This window comes from Anabrus simplex, chromosome 8, assembly GCF_040414725.1.
Source record: "Anabrus simplex isolate iqAnaSimp1 chromosome 8, ASM4041472v1, whole genome shotgun sequence".
In the NCBI taxonomy this organism is placed as follows: domain Eukaryota; kingdom Metazoa; phylum Arthropoda; class Insecta; order Orthoptera; family Tettigoniidae; genus Anabrus; species Anabrus simplex.
This window is the reverse complement of record NC_090272.1, coordinates 225,733,204-225,755,987: the sequence shown is the minus strand read 5'-3', so window position 1 is coordinate 225,755,987 and position 22,784 is coordinate 225,733,204. Positions and strand designations below refer to the sequence as shown.

The 22,784-nt window shown below is 37.7% G+C and overlaps 1 protein-coding gene across 1 annotated transcript in view; it reads right to left on the bottom strand.

The window, feature by feature from the left end:
* LOC136879384 (polycystin-1-like protein 2) overlaps nt 1-22,784 on the bottom strand; it is a 421,935-nt gene that overhangs the window by 191,184 nt on the left and 207,967 nt on the right. Inside the window, exons 19-20 of the mRNA XM_068229099.1 lie at nt 10,926-11,038; nt 10,739-10,850 (exon numbers count right to left, since the gene is read on the bottom strand). Coding sequence (XP_068085200.1) covers nt 10,739-10,850; nt 10,926-11,038 — 225 coding nt within the window. The remainder of the gene's footprint in view (nt 1-10,738; nt 10,851-10,925; nt 11,039-22,784) is intronic.

The window sequence follows — 22,784 nt, the reverse complement described above, 5'->3', positions numbered from 1 at the left end:
TGAGCTGAGTGCTTGATGCGGCGAGGACGAGGTCGAGGCGAACAGCAGTATGTAAGGTAGGGAAATGTGCAGAAGATACGGCAATCATAATACTTGTTTTCCTCCTTTTCTAAAGGTCATAGAAACAATCTTATTTTCATTCATTCAATTTCAGCTGCTTCTCTTCTGCCCACAGAGTCATGTTGTTAAAGGTAGTCTAAATCTGATTGTGAGGTTGACGTCAGAACCTTGTCATCAGTATACATGAGGATATTGACATTTTCTGAATGTACTGTTTCTACAATGCCGGCTGTGGCGGCAATGGAAAAGCAGAGAGGCTCACCTTGGATAACACTGATAGTGTGATGCCAGCGCTAATCTCTAACTAGCTATGGAGATTCATGATGATTGGGAGTAGACAGCAACTTGGAACAGTAATCTTCTGTAACTTCTCTAGTGGGATAACTACTGATCATATCAAAAGTCTTAGAGTAGTCAATAAAGATGGCAAGTAGTTTTCCCTTTCATTTTTCCAGACCTTCATTGATGCACTATTGTAGACATTCAAATGCCTGAGCAGTTGACCTTTCTCTTCTGAAGCCAAACCGGGAGTCTAGAAACTTGTTGTCTATTAATATTGTGAGGCACTTACACACTAACAAAGTCAAGATCTTTAGAAGTGTGCATTCCAAAGCAATTTCTCTATTTGAATTAGGGTCTGCTATGTCACCTTTGCCCTTATACATCATTTTTATTGTGTATTTAGTCCAAGAGTCTGGTATTCTAGCCCACTACAAACGTTCATCCATTAACACTGGACCACATGCTTTCCCATTTTTCAGGCATTTAATAGTTTCTTTGATTTCTTCGAGTATAAATCTCTTGGAATCATTTAAGGTATTTGTTATACAGAATAATAAGTCAATTGGACGCATCTCTATCCTGCAAAACTGCATGTAGGTGTGCTAACCATGCATCCATTAGAATCTTGCAAGAAAACTTTGGCTGTTTAGGATGCAGAGCTTTATAAGGATCATGAGCAGCTTCCTCAATCAGACATCTTTCTTCCTTCCCTAAAAATGTCTGTCAGGCTTCTTTAACAAGAGCTTTGTATTCTCTATGGTTCATGGTGTGGGTTACTGTAGTCATGTCCTAGTTCATGAACCATGGGCAAAGGCTGAGTGGCCTAGTAAGTGGTCCTGAGAGTTGGGTTACCAGTTGCTATGGAGTGGGAGTGGGCATCTCGGACATATTCTGAGTCATGGCCCTCCTTGCGCTCAGGTAGCCAGGACTATATAACTTACCGGTGGTCCATAACCTGTTAGAGGAGAGATCCTCACTTGGACTGTGTGCAAGTAGGGTAGCATCCTGCTTCATGAATTTACCGAGCTCAGAACATTTTAAGCAAACCTCGGACCTATGGGAGTAACGGAGTCCCACTCCCATTTGACAGGCGAGGGACTCCTTGGAAACCATTTGACAGGCGAGGGACTCCTTGGAAACCATTTGACAGGCGAGGGACTCCTTGGAAACAACTTGGCGAACGAAATGGAATTCGATGGGAAGCTATCAATATTAATGGGGCTTATGGAAGAAATAAAGTAGAACTGGCTGAGTCAGCAAAGAGGATGCATCTGGATGTGCAAGGAGTAAGTGATATTCGGGTAAGGGGAGATAACGAGGAAGAGATAGGAGATTATAAAGTGTACTTGACGGGTGTTAGAAAGGGAAGGGCAGAGACTGGGGTAGGGCTATTTATCAGGAATACCATTGCACGCAACACAGTTTCTGTTAGGCACATAAATGAGCGAATGATATGGGTAGATCTGTCAGTTGGAGGAATTAGGACTAGAATTGTCTCCGTGTATTCACCATCTGAGCATGCAGATGAGGATGAAGTTGACAAGATTTATGAAGCATTGAGTGACATCGTGGTCAGGGTCAACAGCAAGGATAGAATAGTGCTTATGGGCGATTTCAATGCGAGAGTTGGGAATAGAACTGAAGGATACAAAAGGGTGATTGGTAAATGTGGGGAAGATTTGGAAGCTACTGGGAATAGGAAGCATTTGCTGAACTTCTATGCTTCTTCAAGCATAAGGCTATTCACTGCTATACATGGGAAGCTGGGGGTACCAGATCCATAATAGAGTATATCTTAACCGACTTCGAATTCAGGAAATCTGTTAGGAATGTACGAGTTTTCCGGGGATTTTTCGATGATACAGACCACAATCTGATCTGTAGTGAACAAAGTATCTCTAGGCCTAGGGTGGAGAAAGTGAAATCTGTCTGCAAACGAATAAGGGTAAAAAATCTCCAGGACGAGGAAATTAGACAGAAGTACATGGATATGATTAGTGAGAAGTTTCGAACAGTAGACAGAAAGCAGGTTCAGGATATAGAAACTGAATGGGTGGCATACAGGGATGCTGTAGTAGAAACAGCAAGGGAATGTCTAGGAACAACTGTGTGTAAAGATGGGAAAAGACGAACATCTTGGTGGAACGATGAAGTGAGAGCAGCTTGTAAACGTAAAAAGAAGGCTTATCAGAAATGGCTCCAAACAAGGGCTGAGGCAGACAGGGATTTGTATGTAGACGAAAGAAACAGAGCAAAAAAACATAGTTGTTGAATCCAAAAAGAAGTCGTGGGAAGATTTTGGTAATAACCTGGAAAGGCTAGGTCAAGCAGCAGGGAAACCTTTCTGGACAATAATGAAGAATCTAAGGAAAGGAGGGAAAAAGGAAATGAACAGTGTTTTGAGTAATTCAGGTGAAATAATAGATCCCACGGAATCACTGGTGAGGTGGAGGGAATATTTTAAATATCTTCTCAATGTATAAGGAAATCATCCTGGTGGTGTTGCGAACAGCCAAGTTCATGAAGAGGAGGAAAATGATGTTGGTGAAATTACGCTTGAGGAAGTGGAAAGGATGGTAAATAAACTCCATTGTCATAAAGAAGCAGGAATAGATGAAATTCAACCTGAAATTGTGAAGTATAGTGGGAAGGCAGGGTTGAAATGGCTTCATAGAGTAGTAAAATTAGCATGGAGTGTTGGTAAGGTACCTTCAGATTGGACAAAAGCAGTAATTGCCCCTATCTATAAGCAAGGGAACAAGAAGGATTGCAATAACTATCAAGGTATCTCATTGATTAGTATACCAGGCAAAGTATTCACTGGCATCTTGGAAGGGAGGGTACGATCAGTCGTTGAGAGGAAGTTGGATGAAAACCAGTGTGGTTTCAGACCACAGAGAGGCTGTCAGGATCAGATTTTCAGTATGCGCCAGGTAACTGAAAAATGTTACGAGAGGAATAGACAGTTGTGTTTATCTTTCATAGATCTAGAGAAAGCATATGACAGGGTACTGAGGGAAAAGATGTTCGCTATACTGGGGGACTATGGAATTAAAGGTAGATTATTAAAATCAATCAAAGGCATTTATGTGCTTCAGTGCTTATTGATGGTAGAATGAGTTCTTGGTTCAGGGTACTTACAGGGGTTAGACAAGGCTTTAATCTTTCACCTTTGCTGTTCGTAGTTTACATGGATCATCTGCTGAAAGGTATAAAATGGCAGGGAGGGATTCAGTTAGGTGGAAATGTAGTAAGCAGTCTGGCCTCTGCTGACGACTTGTTCTTAATGGCAGATTGTGCCGAAAGCCTGAAGTCTAATATCTTGGAACTTGAAAATAGGTGCAATGAGTATGGTATGAAAATTAGCCTCTCGAAGACTAAATTGATGTCAGTAGGTAAGAAATTCAACAGAATTGAATGTCAGATTTGTGATACAAAGCTAGAACAGGTCGATAATTTCAAGTATTTAGGTTGTGTGTTCTCCCAGGATGGTAATATAGTAAGTGAGATTGAATCAAGGTGTCGTAAAGCTAATGCAGCGAGCTCGCAGTTGCGATCAACAGTATTCTGTAAGAAGGAAGTCAGCTCCCAGACGAAACTATCTTTACATCGGTCTGTTTTCAGACCAACTTTGCTTTACGGGAGTGAAAGCTGGGTGGACTCAGAATATCTTATTCATAAGTTACAAGTAACAGACGGCAGGAGGGTACTCGGAATGAGGATATAAAGGCTAAGTTAGGAATGAACTCGATGGATGAAGATGTACACATAAACCGGCTTTGGTGGTGGGGTCATGTGAGGCGAATGGAGGAGGATAGGTTACCTAGGAGAATAACGGGCTCTTTTACGGAGGGTAAGAGAAGTAGAGGTACACCAAGACTACGACGGTTAGACTCAGTTTCTAACAATTTAAAGATAAGAGGTATAGAACTAAATGAGGCAACAACACTAGTTGCAAATCGAGGATTGTGGTGACGTTTAGTAAATTCACAGGGGCTTGCAGACTGAATGCTGAAAAGCATAACAGTCTATAATGATAATGTATGTATGTAATGTTGTATTCTCTTCTTAATTTAGTGTAGTGCTCCAGCCATTCCTTCGTGCACTGTAATTCTGCTGCATGTGATGCTGAAGCTGTTTTCCTTGCTTTTAAACAGGCTTTGCCTATCTATGATTGATTACTATGGAAAACATGACTATTCTTGAGAACTACTTCTAGCTTTGTAGTAGCCCGAGTTAGTGTCCCCTTATATAGTGTATTAATTATTGCTTTATTGTCCAATTCCTCCAGCACTGTCAAGTCCCCGCCCTTCTCAACTTTAAAGGCTTTTTTTTATATTTATTTTTAATCTTGCTTTTACCTTTGATGTTTCTTTAATGTCTTTCTTTGTGAGTTGTTCTCAGATGATCAGCATGCAGTATGTCATGATTGGAGAGATTTTTAATTTGAAAATTTTCAGTGCAGTGTCCAAAGATAATTTCTGTATATTTTTATGCTGTTCATGGCAGATTGGGAACCTGCTACTTTTTTCTTGATATGCATATTGTATGTATTTCCATTTGTTTGCAATGGGATTCCTAAATATTTGAAATGCGAGACAGCTATGAGCTTCTCTCTTCTGTAGGTTATTACATCATTGGCTACCAACTTGCTGCTTTTCATAAAAGTCACTTTCACTGTCTTCTTCTCACTTATCTGCAGTTCATTTTCATCAGCCCATGCTGTGAGTTTATTGAACGACTCTTGAAGGCAATCTCATGGGACACTAGCACCATATCATCTGTGTATATGAATTATTTTACATTTTCTGTTCTAATGGTTTTGGGGATGTCTACTGCGGCAATGTTAAAGAGGAGCGGCTGAGTGGATCACCTTCTAGTACTCCAGTCTTCTGTTCTAGTGGGTTCAATTTGTCACCGTTGTCCTCTGTTTATACCTATCTGGTTGTTCAGAATTTTCCTCAATATTCTTGTAATGTAATTTCTCCCAAAAATTCCTCCCAGGTCAAAAGCTTTTGTGTAATCAGTGAAGATTGCATGTAGTTTACCTTTAAGAAGTCTCAGTGAATCTTCCATGTCTTCTTGCAGACACTTCTGCCCACAGAGTTGATTTCCCTTTTGTAAACCCAAACTATTCTTCCAGTATTTCATGTTCTACCATGCTGTACAAACATTTTATTAGGAGGTTAGTGAATACTATAAAGAGGGTACTTTCTAGAGCTATGCCTCAATGTGTGTTTGCATCTTCTATGCCCCCTTTTCCTCTGTACAGAACCTTTATTGCAGTGAGTCTCTAATACTGTGGTATCTTTCCCTGTTTTAGACATTCATTGGAGAAGTTTGTCCATATTTTCTTAAGATGAATGACAAAACTTTTGAGATTTTCATAATATATTTCGTCTGTGCCACATGCTCTTTTTTTTTTTTTTTTTTTTTTTTTTTTGTCCTTCATCACATTTATCGCATGTTCAACCTCTTCCACAACAAAGGTTTTGAAGCTAAGGGAGGAGTATTCTTCTTCTTTCATTTCTGGTCATGTTTCTTTTACTTGTAAAAAGTTCTCTTGGAAGATGTGGTTGTGATGCAGTATAGCTTTGTACCAACTTTGTTTTGTATTATCTATCCATTTTTGTCCTTCTTTTGCTTGGAAGTTCTCTTTTCCCTGAATAACAATTTTCTTGTACACAAGGCAGAAACAGGCTCTAGGAAGGCGATTCTCAGGGATCATTAATGAGCAAGAGGAGTGTGTATGTTAGGTCTTACAGAAGACAGAAATATTCGGTTAGCAGTTTGTAAAGGTAGTTGGATGTAAGGATAATGTCCAGATACAGGAGGTGACTAATACTGGCGAATTACTGAAATTTAGCTGCAATAATAAAGACATTTATAAAAAGGTACAAAAGTTGAAAGCTAGAAAGATATTTGGGATAGATAAGATTTCTGGGGATATATTAAAGGCAATGGGTTGAGATATAGTGCCATATCTGAAATACTTATTTGATTACAGAAGTGTTATTAGCTGCCATTCTCAGGGGCCTGGGTTTGATTCCCAGGTACTGCCAGATATTTGAGAATGGCAGGAGGGCTGGTGTGTGGTTACAATGGTACATGCAGCTCACCTCCATTAGGGGTATGCCTGAAAGAGCAGCACCACCTCAGGATGAGGACACAAGTTTATCTACTTATAACAACAGAAGTCAATAAAGTACTATCATAAATAGAAACTCTTACGCCCACCAAAGTAGGCCTCAAAGACCTTAACATTAATATAGAAGCAATAATGATGTTATGCATGTTAGATGGCAAAGTCTGTAATGCAATCTCATTGTGTTCTAGCCACTGTTGTTATCTGTGTGGTGCAAAACCTTCAGAAATTAACAACATGAATATTATATCAGGAAAGGAATTGGGAAGAGGCTACCTTTCCTGTGGGCTGGCACCTCTTCACTCTTGGATTAGGCTTTCAGAATGCATTCTTCATATTTCACATCATTTCAAAATAAAAACATGGCAAGCAAGAGGACATGAAAATAAAAAGTAGGTAGCTCAGAAAAGAAGAGTCCAGGAAATATTCAGACGTGAATTGGGTCTTATAGTTGATATGCCTACACAGCAGTTTGGAAATGCAAATGACGGTAATTCTGTGCATAAATTTTTTAGAAATGCTGAAAGGTCTACCGAAATAACATGCATGAATGTGGAATTAATCATTTAGGTATTATTTTAGAGTGCATAAATTGTAACACAAGATTAATGCACTAGCCATGCGTCTTGGTGGGTGTGCTAAGTATCAACTGATGAGTCCAACTTAGCACACGGGGGCGAAACATTGGCTGTGGATCTAAGGACTGATGCATTGGCACCCCAGGTGGTCCCTGTTAACTTCTATAATATGTTGTTCCGAGTTTTAATTTTAGCTGCTACATTCTTGAGATGCATTTTGTATGTCACTGAGCTATCCAGGTTCACTCCTAGGTATTTAGGGTTACTGCAGTATTAGAGAATCTCATCTCTGAAACTGACTGTAGGATTGTAATTTGCATGTTTGTTCCGCAGATGGAAGATTGATACAACAGTCTTCTGAGGATTCGGTCGAAGAGAATTATGTTTGAGGTATTCATCCAATATCTTCAGATCTGATGTTAATGTTGCTTCAGCTTCGGGGAAACTTTGATCCTGGGCTATCCACTGTTGCTCTCATCTGCAGAATTCACCTCCTCATTACTCTGCGAGCAACAATAATCACGATGAGACCGAACTGTCTTAAATGACCTCTCGGTCAAAGATTAGGGAGAAACAATACCCCAATAGGTCCTTCTCAGGACCCTCAAGTTTGTAAGATTGGACCATCAATACAAATTTACCAACTCAACATAGAGGGTATAAGCAAAGCAAAATGTGAATATTTATCCAAAAGCTTAAGGAATCATGAAACTGATGTCAGTGGAGTTGAAAAATATTTTTAAAAATGGAAATTTAAACCTTAATGCTGTTATCTTTTTTCTCCAGGGTTAGTGGGAGAGGAATGTAAGTACTTGAAGAAGCCCAAGAAGCGAGAAACAAACACAATAGACAGTTTGGAGAACAATTAACCAGGAAACCATTAAGAATTGATACTAACATAGATTTACTACACAGACTTCTCATCACATCAGATCCATTTATAGCCAGTTTGCAAGCCCCTTAGAAAGCAAAATACAAAACAATGAACCCTGAAATGCTGAAGTTGCTATGGTGTGAGAAGACTTTATCAGGATCAGAAACATTCAGCTGTGTTAACTCGCCCAAAGACTCAGATGAATTTAGTGTCAATAGTGATTTTGATTAACTGTTGTCATCGTATATTATATTCGTATGAATCACTTTTTATTTTCTCATAGTTGTTTGTGTGACTTTATTTCCTTTTTTGACTAGTGCTATTGTATTATTTTCCATAACTGTAAGTAAATGTACTACATATCTTGTTTGTATTTCTGTCATTCGCTGTCTGCAGTTTCTTTTTCATAGCTGAGAATGCAGTTTAATGCTTTAAATGCAATAAATATTCTATATTTGCTCAAAATGGTATTTTATTATTGCAACCTCTCCTAACACAGAAAAATTAAGGGTTATTTTAGATTTTTGGAATTTTTTACACCTACATTACATTGCCAAAATACCACACTGTGCGATGTGTATGAAGTTACATTGACATCTGACCATTTCTTCTGGGAGCTTCAATTTTTTGTCAGGCAGTATAATTTAGGAGAGGATTCTATTGATGCAAATAACAGTAAATCTTCTGATTTACAGCAAATCAAACCTCTTGCAAGTTCAGACTAATGAAATACCTGGCATGTGCATAATTAGGTCCACTCGTTAATGTTCATGTCAAATACATCTTGTATTTTACAGCAATGGTATAATGTATTTATGATATCTCAAATATGTTCAGCAAAAGAAGTTATATCTGTCAGTTTTCATTTATGTTCATATTTATGTACAGAGCATGTGGACCTCAGTGAATGATATGAAATGTTTGTTTATGTCTACTTTACTCTTTCACTGGAAGAAGTTCATGTTCCTTACCGATTCCTGTAATTGTCTTTAGTCTTTTGAACGGAGCACCATGTTGTCGACGTACATGATAATCATTGTTGAGGGTGAGCATATCTGTATACATCCATTGTCATATCAATGAACAGTAAAGGCCTCAGGGGGAACTCTTGTAGTACTCCTTTAGTCTGAGGAACTGCTTCTGACGCTATGATCGTATCATCTATACTGATGATTTTATGATGATGTTTAACCATTCTGGAATAATGATGTTTCTTACAGACCCTGATTAATAACCAGATTGTAAAAAATTGCTAAATATATTACAGTATTTTACTAAGATTCCTTGAATAACTTTTATACGTATAATCAGTATTTTACAACAAAGAAGAGTTGCACAAAAGAAGTAAATAATTCAATTAATAGGAGACAATGTAAAAAATACCATTATTACATAACCTTCCCTTCATGTCCATTTTTCTATAATTAAAAAAGATGGAATATTCTCATTTTGAATATATGTATGAATTCTTCTTTACACAGTTAATCCTGGACCGGTGGCACTCGCTGATGCAACATAAGAGGCAACGTGGTGTACTTTCTGACCACTATGATTGAACTTACTCTAATAACAAAATTAGTAACTTTTATGTACCATATATGGATGTATTGGGTTTTTTTAAACTCAGTAGGATGATATTTTATAAAAAATAATTGTACAGTATATATCCAATACTAATTAGCTTTACAGCAGATGAATGTTATGAAAGTAAAGACTTATAATGCACAGGAATAATCTTTATTAAATACCTTGTCATGTTGGATTCAGCTGACAGGCTTAGATTCTAGTTGTTACATAATGTTATTCCTGCAGTATATCCCTGGGTGGTGGGGAGGAGTCCTTCTGAAATAATTATGCTACTGGAAATAATCATCCTCTTCATGCCAATCCAAATCCTGGTAAGTAATTTGTTTGCGAGTATAATTTCCTCTGACTCTTTCATTTTCCAGATTTGTACAGTTTACAATGAGCTACAGCATATTATCATTCATGAAAAAATTGTTCCAAGCTTCTTCAGGCTTCTTGCTACGAGTTTCACTCCCGGTAAATGAGTGAAAATGATGTGGGTTTGAGTACGTGAGTTTATAGGATGAAGAATGTTTGTCCATTTTGTAACACCAGCCTTTCTTGTTATGGTCCAAAACCGTTGAGAAAGAGGTAGATCATCATAACTAGTATTCACTGCTTTTTCATTAGTGCTCTGTCCTCTGTCACTGTTAGAGTCTACTACTTCTAATTCATCCTCACTCTCACTAAAACTTCTTCCTCTTCCACAGACTGTAAAAGAGGTTACACCCTTGCCATGTACTCTTCATAATGCATTTCAGTGATAAGGGATTGACTGAAAGAATCCCTAACATGATTACACAAGTAACTCACTGGGTACACTCAGCATTGCTGCTGGTGTAACTGACAAATGGGACTGGTGGCATGGGGTTCAATGAGACACTTTATTGCACCACTTGACAGTAATCCCTCTTTCTATAAATGAACACCCTTCACTACAATGCCACTGACCTCAGAATATGGAGAGAGGTATGTGGTAACCAAGGTCTCTAAATTTACAAATAAGCACAACTGAACAAAATAAATATGCACCATATCACCACTCCCAGGTTAAAAGTACTGTATATATTGTGGAATGTCATTAAGCTCATTTTTATGCTTGTATTTGTGAAGTTAGTATTTTACTACTTTTGTTGTTTCATAAATATTGAGAGTGGTCAAACTGGATAGTCAATATTCATAGAGCCTAAGTGCTCTACTGATGTCAGGAAATATGAGAGACTGTGTCTTTACCTGAACAGGAAAACAATGGTGAAGCTAACAGGCACAGTGATGAGACATGTTTCCAGTCCAATCATGATCGGCCTTATATCCAGAAAGAAACTCCCCTCTTCCATCTGGTCCGCTGAAATACAGATTTTAACATCAAGACTAGAGCAACAAACTGTGCATCAAAGAACATTAACCAAATAAAGTTTACCTGGAGTTCCTTTAGGAATACCATAGAACATAATGTTTCCCAACATTGCCATAAATGTGATATTAGTGATCACAGCTATCCTCTGAACACGAGTGAAGAAGCTTCGAGGATTTCTGTAAGAATAGAAATTACTTTCAGTTATTATTTTCCCCAGCTAATGACAAGGTATGTTCAGATCAAACATACAAAACAAATAACTTGAAAATTGATAATACATTTCTGAAGTGTTCACATGATAGCTCTCTATGCCCAGATACTACAAAAGGTCAGGAACTCATGACGGAGAACACTGCAATGTGTTGTTGATATTATGAACTGTGCAGCAGAATGATCTGAAAGACTGCTAACAAGGTCACTCATTTTTAAGACTCTCTGTGAAAAGTATGGGAGGAGGCAGCAGTATATTCAAAGAATTTTTTAGTAAATTGTGGCACTGACCAGGTCTTTCCAGAGTGTGCATGCAACTACACAACTCTGGCAGGCCAGCGCACCAACAAGCACTCCAGGGCACCTAGCTTGCTTGTGGTCATCCAGCAACACAGACAGAGTCATAGTGAGAACCATGCTCATATGAATTTTGTAGAAGTCTCAATATTATAAATTTATTTTCTTTGCTTTTTCAAATTCTGCACTAACCATTTCAATTTTAAATTATATATATTACATATAGGAAAGTATGGTCCCTTGTCAGAAAGCTATACACATCCAAAACATCAACAGATCAAAAACTAACATCAGTTTTGATAATATGGCCAAAAGAAAAAAGGCCTTAAAAACACACATCAAAACTATGCTGAATATAAAAGTGCTTAGTGCCTAAATTCTCAATATTTTCAGTCCTTTTTCTACTAAAAGAGACCACAGAAGCTCTCAAAAGCAGAAAACTATGGAAAGCTGCAAGCATGGGTGGAATTTACTTTGACCGACCGACCGACTGGCTTTTGACATAATTTATCGGCACACACATTTCCAATAGAGAACTCCTGTTGATATAACGGTCGTAGTTACTGGGACATCACACAGCTCGCAGCACAGAAGAATCAGTCTCGAGAGCGTTGCCCATTACCCCTGTCGAAAGAATTGGAGCAAATCGGACATTTTAGATTACACGTTCCACTCATGTGTAATGGTGGTTGCATATGCAGCCATGCACATCTAGCCCCGTCTCAAGTTCAAATAATGCGTGCCTCTAGTATCCGGCTAGGTGTACATCCTATCTGCAGTTATTCACAAATTTTTCAGGATTATTCAGCTAAGATGTCCACTTCAAATAAGTCGTGAACAGTTTAAGATATTGACATTCTGTTTTCACTTTCATTAATGGTATTAAGGGAGCCATTGCTGAACATGTAGTACTTTATCAGGCTTTTGATAAAATTTATCAGTTCACACATTTCCATATAAAAATGTTATTTCACGCAATAACTGCTTATGGTATACTATAAAGTTTATACTCATAGTTACTGGGACATGGCACAGATTGCAACACAGGAGAATCAGTCTCGAGATTCTTGCGAGAGTCTCGAGATCTGTGACTTCAGTCTCAAGAGTATCGAGTGAGAGCATTGCCCATCACTACTTCAAGTAATCCCTAGCGAAAATCTGGATGAAGACTGTCACAGTGACAAGACAGCTGTATTTTGAATGATGTTGAGTACCATTTTATGCAATTTTGGAAAGCCTCGAGAAAAAGACATTAAGAATGTTACCGAAGCACAAAAGTCATTGTCTTCATCCCGATATTGTAAAATCTATTTATTTTGTTTTGACTTGGAAAAATTGACTGAGTGTGATATCAGATCAAAAATTCGATGTATGGCTTTTCAGGCGTTTGCTCTATTAACCAGTGTTTCGTCTTTCCAGGTGAACTTATCAGAAGCCCATTATAAGAGGCACAGTCTGATAACTGCATATGGGAGATAAAACTCCACAATGGAATTAATGCCCGCCTAGCAATTCCGAATGGAAATCCTAAGTTCCCACAGAGGAAATTAGATATTTTTCCACCAACAGAGCATATCAAAAATCGGATCAAAAATTTTATGTATGGCTTTTCAGGTGTTTGTTCACCTGCATACACCCCAGCATCAGTGGGTAGGGTCTGACACATCCCACTCTGATGAGTCTAGTGTCAGACCTAAGACAAAATGCTGGTTAATAGAGCAAACGCCTGAAAAGCCATACATCGAATTTTTTATCTGATTTTTGATATGCTCTATTGGTGGAAAAATATCGAATTCCCTCCATGGGAACTTAGAATTTCCATTGAGTGTGATATTTAAAATTATCATTTTGGATGAGGAAAAAGAAGAAGAAATTTTGGAAATTTGTCTTATACTATATGAAATTGTTATTACCATTTTATATTCTGTATGTCAAGAACAGTGTCTTTTAATTTGGGGACCTCTATAAATCATTCATGTAACTTGAAATTATGTGTTTAATATATTTAGTGTTATTTAATTATTCTGCAATTCTACTAAAATTAATTTGGTAATTGTGTAAAATTTTATAATGTAAATAACAGTGTAATTAGCATCTGTAGGATTTAAGGTAATAACATGAGAGGCAGTGTGTACTGACACATGTAAGAGGTCTTTTCCAGTCATTTCTTCATATCCGGTAATATGCTGGTTCAGCAGAAAGAATTTTCTAGAAGCACTCTATGATAGGCTAGAATAACAAAGTTTCTTATTGGTGAATGTAAGAGCCGTGAGTGTAATTCCCGTGCCCTAATTGGTTATCTCCTGACTGCCCCATTTCCAGCTGCTGGCAAGTTGACCAGAGCCAAGCTTGTTTCCGTCGTCTTTGATTTGTGACCAGCGGAGGGAGCAGACATCTCCTCCATCTGTCCTGTGATGGGACTACCGGCCCTCCGAGGTGAGCACTGTTTGGTTCAAGTTTTGGATTTTAACTTTGAAATGTAAATTCTTAATTTAAATTTCATTTGTGCACCGGAGTTTGCCCGGGGTATCTTCCATTTGCCAATTTTTAACTTCAAATGACTTAGCCCTCGCGGCTCATCATACCCCCCCTTGTTTTCAGAGCTGATTCCCTTTTCTTGATTTGAACATTCTAATCTAATGTAAATGTCACTTTGTTTTAATGTCTTTTAAATAGTATGTAATGTGTTATTTCCCTTGGGGACATGGGTGCCCATTAGGCAGTTTGAGGGGGGGGGGGAAGGGGGCAGACCTGGGGGTACATAGTATTTTTAATATTTTGGAAGATAAATGGCAACTTGTATTCTGTGGTAGAATAACCCATGGTATCCCCTGCCTGTTGGTGGGGGGTGGGACTACCGCTTCTAAGTAATACTGACTTTTAAATCATTTTTTGAAAGGATTACTCCTGATTACACTAGATTTTTGTGCCTTTCCCTGAGAGATGGGGGTCGGGGTGGGGTGGTGGCGCAGCTCCACCTTGCCCCCGGGTATGGGCACTCTATCTTGAGGATGCCTCCAGTAACTCTATATCAATTTAAAGTATGTCAGTTTAAATCTATGCGGCTTTTACTGAAGTGTTTTAGGAAAGGTTGCAACCTAATTGGCCTCTGCGTTAGTAAATGTTTCAACTGGCCCCTTCATTAATTTCATGTTATAATTTTCACATTTCAATTTTTTTTTTTAATGTAAATACCGTGCCATTGTCTACAATTCAATAATTGATTGTCACAATTTATTGTAAATATTGTTTCAAGAAGAAGCAAGGTAGAAATGTTTTTCATAATGGATGTGTGCTAGCACATACATTGTAATTTGTTATTATGGCTGTAAATTAATTTGTTTTGTATCTTAACCTGAATTAATGATCTGTAAATTTGAGTGTTCAGAAAGGGGTCACCGTTAATCTTGTTTTCCTCGCCACGAACTACCTTTCACAGACCTTGTACGGTTCCCAGCCCGCTTCCCACCTCCTTTCTTTTAGTTGTCATGTTGGTTAACTTGGTATTTATATCTCGACACTGTTTCTGAAGTCCTTATCGTGTGTGGGTGTTTCAATTAACTTAAGCAAAACTCATGAAGTTTAAATTTTCTTTATTATGTTTGTTATTATAATTACTATTATTTTTGGTGCTGTGTAATCCGTAGTGGTTACAGAGACTACAGGCTGTTAGTTGCAGATTTCACAAAGAAATAACTTTCTATAGTCCACAACAAAAGAACACTTCTGAACAAAGGAGAAGGAAATGTAAAAGCTGCTGTAAAAGCTATAAATGGTGCTAGGATAGCTTTGTACCATGCCAGAGTGCAAGGAAATGTAAGTGAAATTGAGGATGAACTGAAAAAAGATTATAAGTTAAAATAATAGTTTTCACGCCAAGCTCGATAGATGCATCATAATCTATGAGCTTCATTTCCGCACTGATCGCTACTACAACATAAAAATGATATGGAAGCCTCCACCCTATCAATACAGTGTTTATTTACTATTAATTACAGTAAATCCAGTACCGGTTTCGACCCCTATGGGGTCATCCTCAGCTGTCATATATCAAACTAGTTTCAAAAATCTCACATTACAAAGCGTTGCATATGCATAAAAACTGACCCAATTTGACAAATGATTAAAAACAAGTTAAATGTTCAAATAGTAAGAATAATAAAATGGGTCCTTTCCTCTTCAACTTTAAAAGTTACATATTGTGAGAGGCATGTCACCTCATTGTTTTGTTGACCTAATGAACATAAATTAAAATTTTTTACATTACTTATGTACACTGATATTTGTGAAGTTATTACTATTTACATTTGTGATATTGAGATATTACAATGTTTAAAAAATTATATGTGCATAAAAAGTTGACCCGATATAACAGGCCATTTGAAGAATGAATGAAGTAGTAAAAACAAAATAAAATGGGTCCTCTTTCTACTCTAACTTGTTACATGTTTGTTGTTACTACAATATTCCTGTTGGTATGGTAAGTACACAGGTATTATGGAGTGCTGCTATTTAATGTTGGAACTTATAACTGTTTTTAGTTCATTTCAGTGTTTTCTTCTTCAGATGATTGTATAATATTGCAGGTGATATAAATATCTTGAAGGTTCCAGACGTTATTATGAAGAATTACGTCTTAATGTTGGATGCGTTGTCTGTGTACTATATTCCCAGTATGTACAAAATGCTGAGTTAAAATTGCGTATAATGAGCTGAAGTTTAATTAGTTACAGCGTGCATCTTAGTATGGCATTATACCATGTCAAGTGTCAAACAATATACATTTTGATGTCTTGGGTGATAGCGTGAGGGCTTCTTTTATGTTGTAGGCCGTATTGTGTTGGGTGTTGACACTGTGTACGTTGCACTGCTGCACGTCGAGCGGGGAGTTCTGACAGTTCGCATGGACTTGCTAAAAGAAAAACCGTGAAAGCATCATCTTTAAAAGAACTGGATGCTGCATTATTCACATGGTTTCAGCAAAAGAGAGGCAAAGGTGTACCCATGAGTGGTCCTATGATAACAAGGCAGGCACAAATTTTTCATGAAAAGATGGGGCTCTCAGGGTCCTCACTAGCGTCCAATGGTTGGCTACAGAGATTTAAGAACTGACGTGGCATTCAAGAATGAAACATTGAAGGAAGAAAACTAAGTGGTGACAGTAGTGCAGCAGAAAACTTTAGATATGAGTTTAAGTGCATAATTGGGAGATACAATTTTGTTTCAAGTCAAGTGTACAATGCCTATGAAACTGGACTTTATTGGAAGTGTTCACCCAGTAAAACACTAGCAGCTGCTGAAGAGAAATCAGCTCATGGTCACAAATTTAGTAAAAGAGCACGTTACCATGTTGTGCTGTGCGAATGCTAGTGGCAACCATAAATTAAAATTAGCTGCATTCTCTCAAAGGAACAGTGATGAAATATTTCCCAGTAGATTGTCATAACAAATCTGCATCGATGACATGCGATATTTTCAGGACTTGGTTCCATAATAAGTTCGTTCTGCGGGTTTGAGATTTTTTGGTGTCCAAAGGCTTGACATTAAAGGCCGTCCTTTTTCTTGATAATGCACCCCCCTCACCCTGCTCATACAGAGTTGGGGAAACATTTTTGTTTCCTATGTGCCACCTAATGTAACTTCAATAATTCAGCCGATGGACCAAGGCGTTATTGCAACCTTTAAGGCACGTTATAAGCAGGAATTACTAGGCCTCTTACTTTCCAAAGAAATGTCGATGGTTGAGTTCTGGAAAAAACTCAATCTTAAAGAAGCGCTTTAACTTGCCCAGAAATCATGGGATCCAGTAATTGCCAGAACATCACTCGATCGTGGAGAAAATTGTATGTTGATGTCGAAGAGCTCGCTGACGATTTTCATGGGTTCACTGATGAAGATGAAAACTTCAAAGATCATTTTGTAGGCTACAAAATGTCTTTTATCAATTCTGATGTATGGAGAGGAAGCAGCAACTTTGATTGTACCTGGAAAAATTCACCTACAGGCCACTTCAAAAGACAAGGAGAGACAAAATAAGGAATGGGAATATCCAGCAACAACTTGGATTAGACAAGAGTCTGTTGGAAACCTTCAAATTAGTGAGACTATGAGGGTATGGACATATGAGAAGGATGGTTCAAAATAAGACCTCAAGAGCATCTATGAAAGGAATGTTGTCAGCAAGCGGCCCAGAGGCAGGCCTCGTGATGGTTGGGAAAAGCAAATTTTAAAATTGATGTAAATTGGCAGCAAAACATAGAACATCCCCAAGACGAACTAGAGGTGGCTCATAAATACCATGACCAGCTTGCTAGAGTGGAGAATTGATGATGATGATGATGATGATGATGATGATGATGAGAGAACTATAAGCAGGCAAATGAAAGCAGTTGCTTAAGAAGAATGCTCCAAAGGATTAGGGACAGTAAAAGAGCGCAACAAGACTCTTTACAAATAAGGCACAAGACAAAGTTTCAAATTATTTTGCTTGCTAAGACTGAAGAAGAATGCCAATGATGATGCTTCAAGATGAACAACAGATTTAGAAATGATGAAAATAATGTTTTGAATACTTACTGAGTGAGCAAAATAAAAGACAGATCTTCAATGGAGCCCCTAATCAGAATGTAACAACAGTCATAAGAAAAATAAAGTAATAAAGTAAACAAAGTAAAAGTGGAAATGCAGCTGGTCCTAATGAAATTCTTATCAAAGATTACAAGTGTCTTGGGGAAATCAGAATTGACTTGCTATGGAATCTGTTGCAGCAGATAAACTAAACAGGAGATATGTCCAATAGATGGAAGTACAGTATATCTCAATTAATAATAATAATAATAATAATAATAATAATAATAATAATAATAATAATAATAATAATAATAATAATAATATGGCCTCAGCTACCATGTGCAGACATTTCAATTTAACGCCATCTGGCTGTCTGCTCATCAATTTTGATGTTCTGTTTTACTCTAGGCTCACTAGATGGCAGACCGAGTAAACCGAAACTCTCCTGGCCCTCTATGGCTGAGATTTAATTAATTTTGTCGGGTAACACCAAATGTGTCACCAGAGATCTCTTACATGCCGACATCGTACGACATGGAGTGTCGAATGGACTTTTTTCAGCCCTTCAAAAATCTGACTACCTCTGCCGGGTTTGAACCCGCTATCTTGGGATCCGGAGGCCGACACTCTACCAATGATCCACCAATGATTCCCCTCATCAAGACTGTGTCTAAATTTGCGTGTAATATTGTGCTTCAGTGAAAACTTTACCTCTGAGAAATTATGTGATTTTTGTCAAGACAGAGTCGTAACAGAACTTGGTTCTCTTTCACAAGACTGTCATAAACTATTTCTTTCTGTCCTCGCAGAAACTTTAATTTATTTCTACGAGTGTGTGTGCTAGGACATTGCAGGTACTCATTACAAACAGTGCAGAGACTGTGTCTGAAAGACTTAATTTATTTTCTTTTGCACTGAGATTGAGCAAAGTGGTAAACCATCGTATCTCAGAAAGTTCCAGATTATTTTCATTGCTTATCACTTCAAGTTCGATAGTGGCTATTGCACGAACAATATTAATTATTCTCACAGAACTGTGACTTTGAATTCATCTCTTTTTTTTTCTCAAATGTGCGTCCAACACCATTTATAGTGGAACCTATTCGGCCAGTAAACAGTGTCTCGCCTTAATTTGCAGTGCAATGTGGTAGGGAAGTGTCGTATTAGATTCCATTGACATTCTGTGCGAAAGTTGTACATTTCTCTGCCCCTTTCATGGGACTTAGTGGAATACAAACTCAACAACTATTCCACGCTGCACTATCATCAGACAACCACCGCAGGTTCGAGTCTCCTTCAACATCAAGGGCTGACAACGGCCATGGGTCGACACTGACAACGTGGGACGACGCCGGCGCTGACGACGGGAGACGACGCCAACACCGCAGAACGACGCGTTCTCCACATCTTCAAGGACATTCAAACTATTCGTCTGTAAAAGGTGATATAATTTCTATGCATTTTTTTGAATAAACTGCAAGTTCCACTTTAAATATGAACTCATTTCACTACCCTTCTCTCGTACTCTCTAAAGCATGAACCGTACATGCCTTGGCGTTATCCATGCTCTCTGCAAAACTGAAGTACGGGTGTTCCTGTTTCAATACATACAACAAGAAATGTTTGTCAATAAATACAAAATTGAAACATTATAAGACTGTAGTCCAACCTGAAATAACTTATGGAAGTGAAACATTATTTAAACTAAAGCAAAAGAATAACATAGACAAAATTTTAAAAATAGAAAGAAGAATAGTAAGAACATGCATTAATAAGAAGTACCAAAAAGAAGGAGAATGGCGTATCGTCCCACATTCAGCAGTAGATCAGGAAATAGAACCTATAACGAATTTCGTGAGAAAGAAGAGAATATTATTCTTTGGTCATCTGTTGAGAACACCTCAAGACAGGTGAATACGCAGAATTTTGGAAAGCTTTGGAAACAACCTGTCTGGATAAAAGAAATAGAAGACATGAAAGAATTAGACATAACACTGGAGGATTCAAAGAATAAATCAAACAAAGTAAATAAATTGAAGAATAGTAAAGTTAGATTCTTACCAAAATGTCATAAAAAAGAAACAACTAAAAGGGTATTTTCAGAAGAAGAATGACAACGAAGGTCAGATAGAATGAAAAAATACTGGAAGATCAGGAAAGAAAAAACATAAAACATCATAGAAGACCGGACATAAATTGACTACCTGACTGATTACATATATCATTGTTGTTCTGGCAGAAGTCAGTAGGTTCAAAATTAGCTATTAAGAGATATACACAAGGTCTAAAAATTTATTTCTCATATGTAGGAAAGAAAAAGAGGTCATAACAATACGGGCCTGGAAATGGTTCGTTTATGAGGTCACAAGCTGTCTAGTATCATCTTAGTGTATGCTGTACTTTCACTGGCTGGAACTGAATCTGAAACACTTGTATGTTGTTATTAGAGCCTAGATGTTTTGGCACTCAAAGCTGTGAAAACAAGCAGGTAAACATTCAGAGAAAATATGGAAAACATTTCAGACTTTAAGAAAAGCAATTTAAAACAATATAAAAATATTTATATATACACTCAAACCTCAATTGAAATGAACCTCTGTCAACCCAAAATCAGTTTAACCAAAATAAGTAACTGAAATTTTATAAAGAACTTTTAAACATTGTTCCTTGTTTATGAAATACAAAATGTACGTACAATGTATCATACAGTCATATTTATAACTCATTTTTATTTTATTTTAACACATTATAGGCATAATATAAGGGGAAAATTGAAGCAATTTTGAAGAAAAGTAGTTGTCAATAAGAGGTCAGAGGAATATGTGGGGATGTGTTACAGCTAAGGAGGAATTAAATGCTTTAGAGGTTAAGACTTTTTCCATCAGTTATAAGTAACCAGCCTTGCTTTGCATTCAGTTTGATATTGATATTGAGCACTCATCTACTAAAACACAGTAATAAAGATTCTAATCTAATTGGTCAATTGGGATGGGTATCCTTGTTTACAACCAGTAATTTGCTTTCCTGCCACTCATTGCTTGACGATGGGCTCACAATGAGTTGCTGCAGGTTGTCATCTGTTCACGGGAAGTAGCCCGAATTTTAAGGGAGTAGTATAAAGTATACCAGCTTGAAATTAGCTCATTATCTACTGTAAGTTTACATGCCTGAAGCATCACAATCATCATGTTCACTTGGTGTTATCCTCGTCCTTATTTTGAGAACCTGCGTCTTCCATAAGAACATCCAGTATGGATTCATCATCTAAATTTTGTAAGTTACTCATGAATTGGATATGCCAAATATTTACATGAATGACACAAACAAGCCTGCCTCTCTTCCTGCTCACACACTTTTCACAGCTGAGAGTGGACGATGATATGTTATCAGTGACTTGAAAGAAGAGGTCTCCACTTATGCTCATAACTAGTACATTTTATGCTTACAGAAGCATCCAACAGTATTTTGGTGAAGCCACACATCGCTGAAATGGTGGCTACCATTTTTAGCTTCAGTGAAATCATGCACCCATAGATTTTTCTGAGTTCTGTCAGCAGCAATTAACCGCAAACACAACCGCCAGGAACAGGCCCACATGGAACTGAGGGAACATCCACCTATTCACTGCAATCCATACCCTCAGTAGATACACATATCGACGATTCCTTAACCGACAAAAGTTCTCAATTTTAACAATATCTTTTTTTTTTTTTTTTTTTGCAATTTGCTTTACATTGCACTGACTCAGATAGATCTTATGGTGACCATGAGATAGGGTTAGGAGTAGGAAGGAAGCGGCTGTGGCCTTAATTAAGGTACAGCCCAAGCATTTTCCTGGTGTGAAAATGAAACCACGGAAAACCATCCTCAGGGCTGCCGACAGTGGGGTTCGAACCCACTATCTCCCGGATGCAAGCTCACCATTATCTTCTTAGCAACCTAGGATGTTCCCTCAGGTCAAGTTCATATTATAATGTAATGAACTACACCTGCATAAAGCTAAGTTCCATAACATTGTATATATCACATTTCCGCAGTGTTTAAGCATGAATCTTCATACTAAATCTTGTGAAGGACCGTTCACAACAGCTGGTACACATAAGATACTTTTAACAACCACAGTGAACATTTTATGAACAACAACTGTGATATTTTTTAATAATTCTTTAACAATTTTTACCTCGAAGAGTGCTATTTTTAGTACTGTACTTAAGAATGTATGTATCTAGCTGAGGATGACCCAATTAAAGGGCTGAAACTAATACTAGTATTTTATATATAATTGAACTTTAAATCTTGTACTTATGAGGTGGAATGTCCCCTCCTTTGAATTATATACTGAACCAGTGATATAACACACTCGTCTCCAAAGTGCCATCTTGGTTTCCCTGTGCTTCTCTTACTCTCCACAGCATAAGTCAATTATTCTCCTAGGTAATCTATTGTGCTTCATTCCTCTCACATGATGCTACTGTGACGATGGGTTGAGACTACGCGTACACAGATAAATAATAAATAAAATAATAATAATAATAATAATAATAATAATGTAAATGGATCAGAGAAGTAAGAGAGGATCTGAAGGAAATAGGCCTTACAACAGAAGACACCAAAAATAAGATAAAATTGAATACAAAACTCAAGAATACAAACCTCCGCTTTACCCTTACACAAAACAAACCAACAACACGCACATTTTCAACTGAGGAAAGGGCACGAAGATCGGAGCGTCTGAAGAAGTACTGGGAGGACCGCAAAGCCCGAACAATCCCTTCAAAGAGACCTGAACGACGGACTGACTAAAGTGATCCTATGTGGTCATAAAAGAAGAATAATAATAATAAT